Source organism: Astatotilapia calliptera, chromosome 7, assembly GCF_900246225.1.
Source record: "Astatotilapia calliptera chromosome 7, fAstCal1.2, whole genome shotgun sequence".
Taxonomy (NCBI): domain Eukaryota; kingdom Metazoa; phylum Chordata; class Actinopteri; order Cichliformes; family Cichlidae; genus Astatotilapia; species Astatotilapia calliptera.
The window spans coordinates 53,310,990-53,325,844 of record NC_039308.1 but is presented as its reverse complement, the minus strand read 5'-3'; the positions used below and the strand labels follow the sequence as shown (position 1 = coordinate 53,325,844).

Below are 14,855 nucleotides of genomic sequence, written 5' to 3'. Positions count from 1 at the left end.
TCGAATCCCTGGACATCTGGTGGACTATGAGTTGTCCTACCATATCCGTGGGCCAAGGCTGTCACCCAATCTAACAGAGGAGGTTATGATGGCACCGTCAGACTCCCACTACACAAGGAGGCCGGATGTGGAGGAGATAAGATGGCGAAGAATGGAGGATTGTCTGATTAATATCCAGCATCAGATGCGATCTCTGCAAGTGACTGTAGCAGAGTCCCGCGACCTTAACAAACGTGTGCAGCGACTTGAGCGGCTCACCTCTCCAGTGCCAAAGGGGATATTAATGGAGGTGGAACCAATGGCTTCAGCTGTCTCTACACCAAATCCTACAGCCAGGGAGCCCGAATCAATTCAGGAGGGGGAGAGAATTACAGAGCCCATCCGTGTGATGTCAGCTCCTTTAGCCCCAGTCCCTGGCACTTCCACTGCACACGTTGGGCCACCCACAGTGCTCTCTATGGATAGATCAACGTCTGCCCCGAGATTCACTTCGCCATGTCCTTACTATCTTCTCACACCAGTGCATCCAGCGACTCCTGCTCCACCTGCTGTAGCCAGCACTGTAGCTCCACCGGCAATACAGATGTCTGGGCCTCCTGTGCCATCGCAGACACCTCAACCAGACCCTCCCTTAGTGGCTGAGCCAGCCACTATGCAACCTTCTACTGCAAAGGAGGATTTCACTCGGGGTTTTGAGCCATGGATCCCCCCACTTTGCCCTCTTCCTCAACAGCCTCGATATGCTTCATTCCAGCCTGTGCTATCTGCACAGGAGCTTAGACCTCAGCCAGGTATGCCCCCAGCAGCAAACCACGTGAGTTCAGAACCCAGTATGTTGGAAATGTTGATTGCATCATTCTATGGCCTCCCTAAGCCCAAGCTCACTGTTTTCAGTTCTGGGAAGGAGAGTGACTTTGCCTTACTGAAGAAAGGACTGGATAGTGTTCTTGGGCCTCACAAGCACTTGTCCGAGGATTATAAGTATCAGATCTTGCTAGATCACTTGAAGTTCCCAAGTGCATTCCAAGTGACTAAATGCTACATCCATGACCCAACTCCATATACTAGTGCAATGAGGGCTCTTGAGCAGAAGTATGGTCAGCCAAGACAACTGGTACAGAGTGAACTCAGCGATATCCTGTGCAAACCCAAGTTGGCCTCTGTTTATTATGGACCTGAAACCACAGCCACCAAACCACCTGCTGTGGCCCATCCAGGTCCAAAGGCTGTTGCGATGCAGAAGAAAAGAGAACGTTTCAAGCCTTACTACCCTTTCTGTGAAGGGACAGAGCATTACTGGAGTGGATGTAATGAGTTCTCCCGGCTGGATGTGGCTGCGGTTTGGACTGGATCAGAGATAAGAATAAATGTTGGAGGTGTGGCCGGAACCATTCTGCTGACAACTGCACGCTCAAGAAACCCTGCAGCACCTGTGGTGAGCAACACCTCCTTGTATTACATAGCCTCGCCAAGGCTAAAGAGCAGAACCTCAGTATCCTGACCATGTGCACAGCATCCAGTGTCATCTATGTTGACCATCCCAGTCACTCTGGGAGAGTGATGTTGAAGGTGGTAAGAGTTCAGGTCCGCAATGGGAAGAAAACCATGGACACCTATGCTGTGCTGGATGACGGTTCAGAGAGAACCATAATATTGCCTGCTGCTGTGAAGTTCCTCGGCCTAGCCCCAACAGACGAGGCTCTGGCCCTCCGAACCATCAGACAGGATGTCCTGCAGCTGCATGGGGGAAGCATATCATTGGAGGTGTCCACTAAAGCTAAGCCGAAGGTGAGGCATCAAATACTAAATGCATTCACAACAAAACAACTGGTTCGGGCGGAGCAATCTAGCCCAGTGGAAACACTCAAAAGGAAGTACAGTCACCTACAAAGACTTCCCTTCACAGGTTTCAGCAAGGTGAAACCTATGATCCTGATTGGATCAGATCACCCGCACCTTATCACTCCAGTATACCCGGTGCTTCGTGGACCACCTGGAGGGCCAGTAGCAGTCTGCACAGAGCTGGGGTTGATGCTGCAGGGACCTGCCAAGAGTCTTCCTCATCCAGCCGCTGGACAGGCATGCTTGCACTCATCATTCATCCCACAGACTTCAGAGCTCTCCAAAGATGTTGAGAGGCTATGGCAGCTTGATGTCCTCCTGTTTAGGAATGAAAAGGAGGTCACCAGGTCAAAGGAAGACCAGCAGGCAATCGACATTCTTGAATCAAGGACAGTCCGCATACAGGTAGAGGGAGTCCACCGATATGCTACTCCCTTGCTTCGCCGCACGGAGTTTACTCAGGTGAAGGCACCTCAAGAAGCTGTCATGGCTCTTCTGAGGGCCAATGAGCGTCGGCTATGAAAACTGGAGAAGGCGGGCTATCCACTTTGTACAGAATGGTGTACGTCAGTTTAATGCTGGGTGGTGCTGCAATAGTAACTATCCTCGGTCAGAAGGAGAGGCTGACATCCAGGGATTAGATTACCGCAGGTGGAGTTTATTGGCGGTCAGATGGATGGTACAGGGAGGTATGGCATACAGTAGGAGGATGTGGGGGGGTAATATGGTGTGATTTGTTTATGTGACGCACACCATCCCCAACAAATACAGGATGGGCTATTTGCTTTCCTTCCCAGCAGCTCTCTCCTCAATCGTTAGCCCAGGAACGAACGAAGACCATCTAGCTCAGAAATCCCATGAATCCCATCACTGCCCAGAGGCCACTGGGTAATGTAGTTCACACTAACACACTGGCTTTTCTACATTAAGTCTATTGTTTGACTCTACTCTGCATTATTAACAGTCCAAAGTAATCCTTACTTATCTCAGACTGGTTCTTGGTGCAACACCTCAGTTAATACACTCACAGAAAGAAGCTATTTTACCTCTCTTCCCCCTGTAACAGTACACCTGACAGAAAACAGGGAGAAACATAACCGGTCCCCCTTAAAGATAAAAAGGTTTTGACAGTTAACATCACATTAAGTAGCAAGTATTTCTGCTCATCTGTATTATAATGATATTTTTTCCAGATGTGAAATAAAATAGATAAATCCGCTCGCTTTTTACTTCTGAGCCTCTTCATGAATCATCGCAACTGATCAGCTTCAAATATTCATATTAGTTTCACAGTGTAATTGGACATCTCGTCTCCTTTTGGATTTGTTTTACTACCAAATATTAGCCAGACGTCAGTCATTTTTCAACACAATACTTTTATTTCTAAATGATAAAAAAAACTACAAATATTAACTTTAATTGTGGGGAAACTTTAAACTAGCTGCTTTGTTAGGTACATCTTACAAAGTACTGAGTGTGGACCCCCTTTTTCCTTCAGAGCTTCCTTAATTCATTATTGCGTATATTCATAAAGGTGCTGGAAACATCCAACACATCCCCAAGGTGATCTATTAGATTGAGATCTGGTGATTGTGGGGGCGTTTTGAGCACAGTGAACTCGTTGTACCAGTTTGAGTTTTGTGACATGATGTGTTGTCCTGGTGGAAGCATTATCCACTGTGGTCATAAAGGGCAGGCTGTGGTGGTTAAACAATGCTCAGTCGGTACTAAGGGAGCCTAAAGTGTGCCACAAAATTATGCCACCATGAGCGTGAACTACTGATTTAAGGCAGAATGGATCCATGCTTTCATGTTGTTTATGATAAATTCAGAGCCTACCTTCCCAACACTCCTGCAGAAATTGAAACTCATCAAATCAAGCAATGTTGTTCGAGTCTTCTCTTGTGCACGTTTGGTGAGGCTGTGCAAGCTATATCCTTGGTTCCCTGTTGTTAGCTGACAACAGTGACTTTCTGTGTTGTCCATCTGCTTCTCTGTGTTCAGAGATGTTCTGCATACATTGATTGTAACGAGTGGCTATGTCAGGTATTGTTGCCTTCCTGTTAGCTCAAAACAGTCTGGCTATTCTCTTCTGTCATCACCACCCAGAGAACTGCTGCTCACTAAATATTTTCTCTCTTTCGGTCCATTTTCTGTAAACCCTGGAGACAACTGTATGTGAAAATCCCATTAGATCAGCTTTTTGTGAAATACTCAACCCACCTTGTCTGGCACCAACAACCATGCCACATTCAAATCACCTTTCCTCCCTCTGTTATTTGGTTTGAACTTCAGCAGAAGGCACACTCTACACCTGCCCCACTTCATTAACAAGCAGTTGAGCGGGTGTACCTAATAAAGTGAGTATAAATAGAGAATTAAAACAAACTGTATACAAACTGTGTACACCAGTAGGTGTAAAGAAGGTTGTCAATTTAGCTCCTCTTTCTGGACTAGATTTGTAGACTTGGGAAGAAATGCTTTAATACTATTATAGTTTCATCCTGTTTGTGCTGGGGAACAGATATTTCCTTCCATAACCTCCCTGCATTCGACATCTGACACATGTGAAGGTGAGCTGAAAACGTGGAGGTTGTTAGCCACAGCAGGTATAAATGAACCCTATGCTTCTTTTTTTTTTCCAAACACTGAAGTTTTGGCTCATTCTGATCGCTATAAAAATCCAGACGAAAACTCCAGGTCACAGGAGCAAGGTTAGCTACAGAAAAATAAGTAGAACCCATACAGCAGCATTGCTTCTCTTAATATGGATTTCTTATACTTGGTTTCTGCACATCAGTATCAAACAATACACTACACTGATAAGGAGGTAAAGATACAGCTGCCTGAAGAAATTAGCTAATGAGCTGTCACATGTACCTGAGAAAGTATAACTTGTGCTGTGCTGTGCTGTGAAATGCCTCATCTCCCATGTCACACAATTACAGAGCTTGTATTATGAAGTTTAGATTGTGTCATAACAACCCACACAACAAGTATTTCTTGAGACTAATAAATCATTTTGTTTTGCACAGCAAATACATTTGCCCTCATAAAATGGTGAGCTGAAAAGCTAACACACATTTTGCTCCAGATGAATAATCAGCAAGGCAAAAAAAAAAAGCAATGCTGGGACATTTAGAAAATGAATTTATGGCACAATATTTACTGTTTATATTGTGTGGGCTGGACAAAATGTTATTTGGTTTGCACATATCAAGGCAGGAAATAAGATTGGGGCTTTTTAAACGTCGGTGCTCGGATCTGTTAAATTGCATCAAGGTGCCGTTTTCAACCTGACACCCACGTTTAAATAAGTTAGCTCTTAGCGAAATAAAAATCTAATGTCAGCGTTGGCAGCCAGATTAGGGAGAATATTGACTTTAGCAAGAACAAAGACCTATTGCACTTCAGGTACTCTTAGTTGTTTCTTACCAGTTCAGTAGTGTTTTTATTGGTCCTGCTGTGACTTGTGTGCAGCAGAGGATGGCAAGGATCACTTTGTGGAGGAGTCTGAAGTGAGTACGTGTGAAACGAGGGCAGACGAGTCATTTCTGCTGCAAAAGCCTGTCACCCGTGCTAAATTAGAGGCCCGGACAGATTCAGTTCAGGTAACACACTTTCACTGATCCACCTGAATCATCACAAAATGTAAACTGATGATGTTCCAAGTTATTTTGGCATTAGCACACTGAGAAGCAGTCCTTTGTGTTGGATAAAACTTTGTTGTTCCAGAGAAAGAAACCAACGGATTCATCCGGGCTCTTTTTCCGAGATGGTAAAAAGCGCATCGACTACATCCTGGTTTATAAGAAGTCGAGTCCACAGGTGGAGAAGAGGTGCACGTTTGAGAAGAATTTACGAGCTGAAGGTCTGATGCTGGAGAAAGAGGTAAATATACCCGGGAGACTTTTAGTTGCTTTATTATTTACTTAAATCTCCCTTGTTCTCAGTTCCCTGCACTCCTTTTTTGTTTCGAAAGCCTTCCTTGACGAACAACGACATCATGTTTGTGAAGATCCATGCTACCTGGGACACGCTTTGCAAGTACGCTGAGCAGATGAATATCCGAATGCCTTTCAGGTAAATAAAGAATGAACCTTTTAACTCTGAAAAAACATAAAAGTAGATCTTTTTGTTGTTGTTTTTTAAGCCACAAGCAACTTTACACAGTCTTTCTAACCTATATTCTTGTCTGTTATTAAAGAAAAAAATGCTACTTTACAGACTGGAAGAGCAAAACCTTGGGCAGGTAAGTCGATTTAAGGAATAATTTACTCTGAATACATCGGTGTCTCTAATCAAATCCATAGGCATAGGTGTGTCTGGGGGATTCAGTAGTAAGTTGGATGATGGACTGAATTTATGAGTCTGTGAGGAACAGAGACGGTGGAAGATTGAGTAAGCCTGTTTTTGTCCTTTTGCAGCCCTCATAGTGATAAAGTATGTGAAAGTTGAGTGTACTGTACATATAGAGTATTTATAAACATTGGAATTTTAAAGTTGGAAGGTATGCAGTAAAGATGAGTTGCAATAAATAATTGAAAAGGAAAGCTTTTAACAATAATTAACAATATCAACTACTATTCTTAACTGATTAAGTGCGGTACTTAATTTTTCAGGGTTTTCCAAATACATGGCCTTTTTTATTTATTTAAAAAATAATGAGTTTACGATACAGCACGTTTTTAAAGGTCCAGTAAAGCAGCTCACCCAGTTCTGACTGCTTTTCTATAAAATACTCTTCATAAAAGATAAAATGGAGCCCCACAGACTTATTTGCATGCTATTTTTAGAGAGCCGCATTTGCACTTTGATGTGGTGTTCAAGTGTTGTCCAAGTTCTTTGAAGAACTCCAAATTTCCATTTCCTCTTCTCACTGGAAAGCAGACAGAAATAACCAGAAACTGAAAGAAAATGTGGTAGAACACTGTTTTAAAAACCACCATACTAAAAATCAAAACACCTGGTTCTTAGATTTTTGTACACCAAACTTATTTTCCCAGTCATGTAAAGGTCGCATCAAATTGCTGGATAGATCATCAGTATCTGGTTAATCAGTCGTGAATGAGTCGTGCACAGCCATAGTTTTCATTAAATGCAAATGATTCTCAACTGATGGTCAAATATATTGATTTACAATATTTCCTTTAAAATATATACTCACTCATTCAGCAAAATGTTTGATAACTTTAGTCATGGCTTATTTGTTATAATTATTTAACATTATGGAGAAATGCATAAAATTTGAAAGCTATTTTTTCAATGGCTTTACTCACTTGATGAGAAAGAACTAAAATGATACTTGAGCAACAGCAAAGTGGACACTTAATGTCTGAGCTATGAAAGGGCCTTTGTTAAGCTCTGTAAAGGTAACATTTAGTGAAGTGTGATACTGCTGGTGGTGGAGGACTGTTCGCTTCAATCCATTAAACTATGAACATGCTGGGAGTGTTGTCGTTGCTGTTGTTTTGCTGTTTTGAACACAGCTTATTAGCATAGCTGAACAAGGCTAAGTGGACCTGACACACTAACTGCAGTATAAGTGCCCGCTTTAGTGTTTTATTCTACTTAAATGCCGACTGCGTTGTAGCCATAAACTAACACAATGACATATGATAGACAGACTGTAGTCAGTAGAAAATTAAAGAGGTTGACCGTAGTCTGATAACTGCAGGCTTGTTTTGTTACGCTTTCACATACCGTGTATACACACTAACCGCACGCACAAAAATCAGACAATATCACACGGACAGACAAGAATCACTCGCCCACCTGTCCAACTGAGAACAAAGCACTTCAGGGAACTAAATTAAATCTTGTGTGAGAGCGATCTTAGTCATTGTGAAGAAAGAGGATCATTATGTTTTCCTCTGCGCTCCTGCAGGCTTTCGCTAAGCTGTTGTTCTTAAAAGAAAAATCTACCCGAGCAGTAAATGAGCTTTATGTGTTAACTAATGGTTTGTCTCTAACTCACATTTCTGTAATGCCGAACAAATGGGCTGTGGCGACTGCTTGTTGGTTTGATATCAGTATCTTTACATACAGTACCTGGAGCCTTCATAACAACACATTAAACACTATCTGTCAGCAAGTACGTTTTGCAGCAGAATTGCTATTTGTATTTATTTAATGCATACAAGAACAGCAGCCTCACAAATTACTGGAGGCCTCTCCAACAAATCTGGAGAAGGATGCATTGCCAAGCGAGCAGATTTTTAGCTGCATAGCAGAGTCACTGAAAGAGTGTCTGTCTGAAGGCTGATCAAACACTTGTCCAGACTGAAGGATTGTCAGGACATTTTGTACAGAAACTGATGGCTGCCTGAGGATAATTCCTGCTGGGACTGATATTAAAGTCAGATACATTTTATTAATAAAGCCTGGTATCAAAAACTGTGATGTCCTCTCTACCCTTAGATCCTTACATCTGTTTCTTTTTGCAGCTTCTTACTACTTATGTCATCACCATTAGGTTTCAATTTATTAGATTTTAACTTAAATTTCTTTATAATTGTGAGTCGACTACAGTTAAATTTTATATGCAAATTTTTACATTTATACAGACCAAGGCATCGGCAGCAGCTCTGAGATTTTCACCTTTTTATACTTTGAAATATCTTCAAATGTACTCTTTGCATTGATGAAAATGATAATTCAGTTAACTTGTTATTGACTAAATATCTGAAAATTAATGCTTCACTGTATTTTTTTTATGACAAGTTAATGTCCTAAAATTAGATAGTGTGCAATGTAAAACTCAGACAGGATATAAAAGATATCCAACAGTATCACCCAGTTTGTTAAATTCTGTTTTAAACTCTCTTTTTTTGGGCGCCACAAATGACCATACTTGGAACTGGGTTCAGTGCTAACGTAATACTATACATTTGGTTATTCCTGAATGGTGAATATATGTATATATGGCACAGTCATACAGATAGACACTAGTGCACATTTAAATGGCCTGTATTTGTATAGCGCTTTTACTAGTCCCCCCCCTAGGGACCCCAAAGCACTTTACACACCCAGTCATTCACCCATTCACACACACATTCACACACTGGTGGAGGCAAGCTACAGTTGCCCTGGGGCAGACTGACAGAAGTCAGGCTGCCATATCGCGCCATCGGCCCTTCTGGCCAACACCAGTAGGCGGTAGGTGAAGTGTCTTGCCCAAGGACACAACGACCGAGACTGTCCGAGCCGGGGCTCGAACCAGCAACCTTCCGATTACAAGGCAAACTCCCAACTCTTGAGCCACGATCGCCCTACTACTTACTACTTCTATAGGAATTCAGAGGCTAAGTTGGTGCCAGATGTCTGCAATTAGATACCCAGGAAAACCTCATCTCTCTGACAGCCCAGCTTAGATTTGCAGTGTCCTTTGGACCACATTGGAGATGTTTGGCATAATACACAGTGGAACAGTTGATTTGGGCTTGTTTTGCAGCCACAGGACCTGGGCAGCTTAGTCATTTAGTCGAGTATGAACTCCGCTGTATATCAGTGTATTATAGAGTCAAATGTTAGGCCATCTGCCCAACAGCTAAAGCTTGGCCTGAAACTGGGTCATACACCAAGACAATGATGCCAAGCACAGCAGCAAAGCTACAACAGAATTGCTGAAAAAGAAAACAATCAAGGAGCTGCAATGACCCAAAGTTCAGAGCTCAACCAAACTGAAATGCTTTAGCTGCATGCAAACCTCAATGAAGTAAAGTAACGTTTTAAAGAAGAGTAGGTTAAAATTCTTTATAAGTGAGACACTTATAAAGTCATATAGAAAATGATTGCTTCACGTTATTGCTGCTAAAGGGGGTTGTGGACGCTGTAAAATGTAATGGCCTACACCTTTCACCAAATGAAAACATTTGGCATGAAATAAACAATAAAAAAAAAAGTTTGTGTGTATAGAGACCGCATGGAGTTCAACAAAAACTTTCCTTTTTCAATTGACTTGGGTAGGTGTTTGTTAGCATAGGGTTAGCAAAAATATAGTGATGCTATGATTTGGATTAAGCTAGCTGTTATCCTGGATCAGTCTCTCTCGGGCTCACGGGTCATGGAAATGAGAATGAAAAAAGATAATCAGACGTGCTGTCCAGCAATGCATGTACATGTGTGTGCAAACATGCTTTTTTGTGCTAGCGCGAAGTCGTCATGGTAGGTCAGGAGAAAAGGGTCAGGGAACTCCGTCTCATACCAAAGTAAACAATCTTCATTTAATCTGTGCTGTTAATCTCGTTTCTCTGCGTGCGCCTGTGCAGCAGGTTTCATCTGAGATGTCGCCAAATCAAAAGCTGGCTTCCCAGAAATCCCATGAAGCTGGACAAAGAGGCCTTGCCTGACCTGGAGGAAACCGACTGCTACACAGCTCCCTTCAGCAGAGCACGCATGCATCAGTAAGGAGGATGTATACACACTCGTGCATGCCAGGACACACAAACAGGATCACAGTGTTTTTACCGGGCAACAGCATTCCTAGCCCCCCCACCCCTCTTTTTAACCATCACTTCCACTCACGTCCTGAAGTCTTAATGTGGAATTTAGAAACCACGCGATGAAGTTTGCACTTTAAAGTCTTGTATATTTTATAGTTTTGCATTTGAACTTGGGAGCCATGATGATAAAGACAAGTTGATCATAAATAAGAAATTGAAATACAGCAGCAGATGTGCGTGAAATAACTTGCTTGCTGTTCCATATTTTCAACACTTCCCTGTGATGAAAGGCATCATCTAATCTCGTCTATCAGTGAATCATTTCCACTTTCCCTTAGCTTGTCAGCCTGGGCCGTTTTTTTAAGGGGAAAGGGGATAATAATGTTGGGATGAATACAAGCTTTGCACCATAAATTGTGTTTTAATAACCTCCCATCGTTATCGACTCAGCTCTCATTAAAGGCCTCTGCTGAGTGATATTGATACACTGTTGCTTTATGAATAACTGAAGGAGTGTGCCGTTATTTCCTCCCAGCTTCACGATCAACAACAGAGAGACCTTCTTCTCCAATTCTACCAGAAGTAGAATAGTCCATCATGTCCTGCAGCGCACCAAGTATGAGGACGGAAAATCAAAGATGGGTAAATCACCGTGCTTTCTCCTCACGTTCAGAACAATGTTTCCCGCAGCATCGCACAAATGCCATTCCGTATAACCATCTTAATGATCCATTTAGGACAATTTATCCACTGAGAAAGGAACGGAGCCTACATTTATTTTAAAAGGGAAAACGTCAGTTTCTGTTAATTTGATTTCAGAGTGATAGGGGGAGCTGCCGATGCAAAAGTGGTACAGTCTAATTTGTGTCTGATCTCTCCTCTCTTCTCCTTCTGGGCAATTGGTTTTCTTTTTTTCTTTTTATCTCAGCATCTTCTCTGTCTACTGCCAACATTATTTGCTGATTAAAGTTTGGCCTCAGCATCTTGGAATGGGTTTCACGTTAATATTTTAATAGCTTTGACCACTTTACTTTCCAAGAAATCAGATCAGCTCAGTCACAAGATGGAGCAACCCTTTTCAAATCCATACTCCACCTTATCGCACTGTCTGGTGTTTCAGTAAATGGATGACAATAATTGCGCTTTTGTCCTGCAGAAATAACGGTTTTAATGAGCCACTCTGTGGATTTGTCTCTCAATTACAAGTGGGTTTAAATTTTTAATGTGGCGTCCTTGTTCTTTATTCCACTGTAGGAATCAACCGGCTATTGGGCAACAATACGTATGAGGCTGCATTTCCTCCACATGAGGTGAGATGATTTTAATTCCTACTGAAAAGATGTTGAGACTCACAAATTACTAATATGAGTAATCACATTTTTATTCATGCAGAGTTTTTAAAGGCATTCAGAGACCTTTTGCATTGATTCATTCATTCAAAGAAAGAGAAAGTCTTTAAACTACGTGGTTTGATTACAAATCCATAAAGAGCAAATGAGATACCTGATATAAATTTGGCTGCTATTCTCTTCCAAGTTCGCTCCTCACAAGGTAATGCACCTCATCCAGAAGTCTTGCTATAAGACTGTGCATACTCATGCCAGGTCTTGTTCTTACTACATGAATATTCACAATTGCAATTTTACCATTTGATGTCAGACTATCGATGCAGAGCTCTACAACTGAGGTGTCTGAGAGAATGATCAATGCAAACAACCTAAACTTGTGGCTCCAATTCAGTTCCAGTTCAGTTCCAATTCAGGGTTGTACCTAAAAGCTAATTCAGAAATTAACTTATCCTTTGGACTCTGGGAAGAAGCTGGAGTACCCGAAAAGAACCAATGTGTGCCCAGGTAGAACACGCAAACACACACAGAAATGTCCTGGCTGTCTGACTGGCTGGCTGGTGGATTCAAACCCTGACGCGAGTCCCAGATTTGGCTAAAATTAAATTCAGATTGCTTGCACAGGCTGTGCAAACATCTTGAGCTCAGTCCCTCACTTCTTTAAATTTTGCTAAGAAAGTGAAAAGCAGTTAATTTTTATTTAAACATTGTTACAAAATCAGTTTCACCCCGGTTCTTTTTTTATTCCTCGAAGCATCCAGAGACGGCACCGGACTCAGTAGTCATTTTCACAAAAACCTTTATTCATCTTTATTCATCTTCATTTACGCATGCATCTTCTAGAAGGGAAGACGTGCAAGGCCGGTGTCCCTCTGCAGATCTTCCACTCCTTTGTCTGTGAAACACAATTTTGTAGAAGTGACCCCATCATAAAACCCCCATGGTGTGCTGCAAACTCTGTGTCTGTGTGTATGCACGAGCACGTGAGTGCCTGTGTGTGCGTGTACCCTGTATGTCTATGTGAGTGCACGTGAGTGAATGTGCGTGTGGATGTGTGAGTGTAACAGTTTAAGCACTGTGTGTGTGTCTCTGCGTACGTGACTTCCTGGGGGTCATAAAAGTAATCTCACCCAAGCTACACCAAATTCCTCTACACAACATAGAAAACAGAGTTAACATATTACAAACACTGAGACCCCCACTCTGCATGGGTCAGATGGGCCATTGGCCTCTTGTTGTCTTACATTTACAGATAAGGTGGAGAGTCTCCTACAAACCTACTTCTAAGTTTATAACAATTATGAGTTTTATTAAAGGTACAAGCATCAGCATCAGCAATCCCCAACTGTAGCTTCCTGTCTCCTTTTATGGCAGGCAGACCCCCAGTGTCCATAAATTCCTTTTTCTCTAAACAAATACACACTCTCAGGCCTACAGCTAAGCCAAACTAAAACGCAGACAAATCCTTCCCTATTCCTCTGATCTAAACAAATTTAACACATCATATTATAATAATTATTTTCTTGTACTCACAATAATACATAGAAATACATATATATATGTATTTGGCATAACCACCTTTACTTCAAAGTTTGAACTCTCTTAGTCAAACTTTCTTAGAATTTCTATCTGAAGATGACTTTTCCATAAAGTCATCTTTAGGAATATCCATTCTCTTCTGCTTATCCTTTTCAGGGTCACAGGGGGGGCTGAAAAGGGCCTCTTGCCTTAAGCTGTCTTAGGGCAAGAGGCAGGGTACATACTGGACAGGTCACCCATCTGTCGCAGGGTCAACAAATAGAGACAAACAACCATTCACACTCACAGCTATGGGCAATTTAGAGTTACCAGTCAACCTAACCCCACTAACTGCATGTCTTGACTTTGGACAAGAGAATGTGGGAGGAAGGTGGAGTACCCAGAGAGAGCCCACGCAAACACGGGGAGAACATGCAAACTCCACACAGAGAGACGTTGGCCTGATGGTGGAATTAAACTCAGCACCTACCCACTGTGAGGCAGCACCTTGCCACCGTGCTGTCCCATCTTCAGGAATATTGCTACAGATTTTTTTTCAGATCACATTCAAATCTCTTCTTTGAATGTTGTCTGCCTTTTGTTTTGTTTTCAGTAAAGGTGATCCTACACAGTTGTCATGTAAACTATTGTCATGCTGAAAAATGAAGCTGCTGCCAATAAGATGCTTTCCGTATGGTATTGCATGGTGGATCAAATCTGATGATACTTTTTGAGTTCATAAATCCATCAATTTTGAAATGCAGCCCCAAACCAAGACAGAGCCTCCGCCACAGTTTACAATTAGCTGTAGACACTAAGTGTTGTACACTGATTTTGATGAGGCCTTTGTGGACAGTACGTGGCTCACCAAAGAGACCTAAAGAAATTGGTTCTTTGCTAACTGGCTGTTGTATGTAGACACAAAACAAACAAAACATTCCTCTGAAAATAGTCAGGTACGAAAACTGGACTGAAGATATTTGAAAAAGCAGATAATGTACAAAGAAAACCTTCGACCTTCAGAAAGCCTGGAAAACAATTGCTCAAGACCACTTTCAAAATTACGAGCAAGTCTGGCACCTCTGAATCGAAATGTAAAGAAATGAGGTGCGGCTCAAGATTATTACACAGTACTGTACATCATTTTTACACTGTGAAAGACTTCCGGTGCCCTTCACAGAGGTGCAGGTGGAGAGAACCTGACTTTCCATGAAAGGCAGCAAATATAGGAGTAGCTTTGGTAGTACTTCACTACATCACAAAAAACAACAATGCAGGGGATAGTGTGAAAATTCAAATCTGGTATGTTTTGTGTTTCTTATCGGCTGATTATATCTGAAGGATATAAAAAAATTTTTTAGTCTAGACTCTTCTTCTCTTGTCTCATCAGGGCGGTTACAAGAGCAGACATTCAATCAAGACGCACGGTGCCCAGAACCACAGGCATCTTCTGTATGAGCGCTGGGCCCGCTGGGGGATGTGGTACAAATACCAGCCTCTGGATCTCATCAGGTAATCAGCTTTGAAGCAGGTGACACAAATCACGAGCTGTTTTCGTACACATACATTGTGTACGTGTGTGCGTCGTACGCGAGATACCGCGTCCTGATTATGTTGCCGATCCTTTCTTTGATCACAGTCAAGATATGTTGTTTAAATGGAGTTTGAAGTCTGCACGATCACAGATTTCTCACGAGGAGCAGTC

The 14,855-nt window shown here is 42.1% G+C and overlaps 1 protein-coding gene across 3 annotated transcripts in view; it reads left to right on the top strand.

Moving 5' to 3' along the window:
* Nucleotides 1-14,855, top strand: part of ano3 (anoctamin 3) — a 55,334-nt gene that overhangs the window by 26,484 nt on the left and 13,995 nt on the right. For 2 of the 3 annotated variants that reach the window (XM_026175590.1, XM_026175591.1), the window contains 8 exons: nt 5,323-5,453; nt 5,578-5,733; nt 5,825-5,925; nt 6,050-6,094; nt 10,113-10,247; nt 10,822-10,928; nt 11,541-11,596; nt 14,541-14,662. In XM_026175590.1, the coding sequence (XP_026031375.1) occupies nt 5,323-5,453; nt 5,578-5,733; nt 5,825-5,925; nt 6,050-6,094; nt 10,113-10,247; nt 10,822-10,928; nt 11,541-11,596; nt 14,541-14,662 (853 nt within the window). The remainder of the gene's footprint in view (nt 1-5,322; nt 5,454-5,577; nt 5,734-5,824; nt 5,926-6,049; nt 6,095-10,112; nt 10,248-10,821; nt 10,929-11,540; nt 11,597-14,540; nt 14,663-14,855) is intronic. The other variant, XM_026175593.1, reaches the window with a different exon arrangement.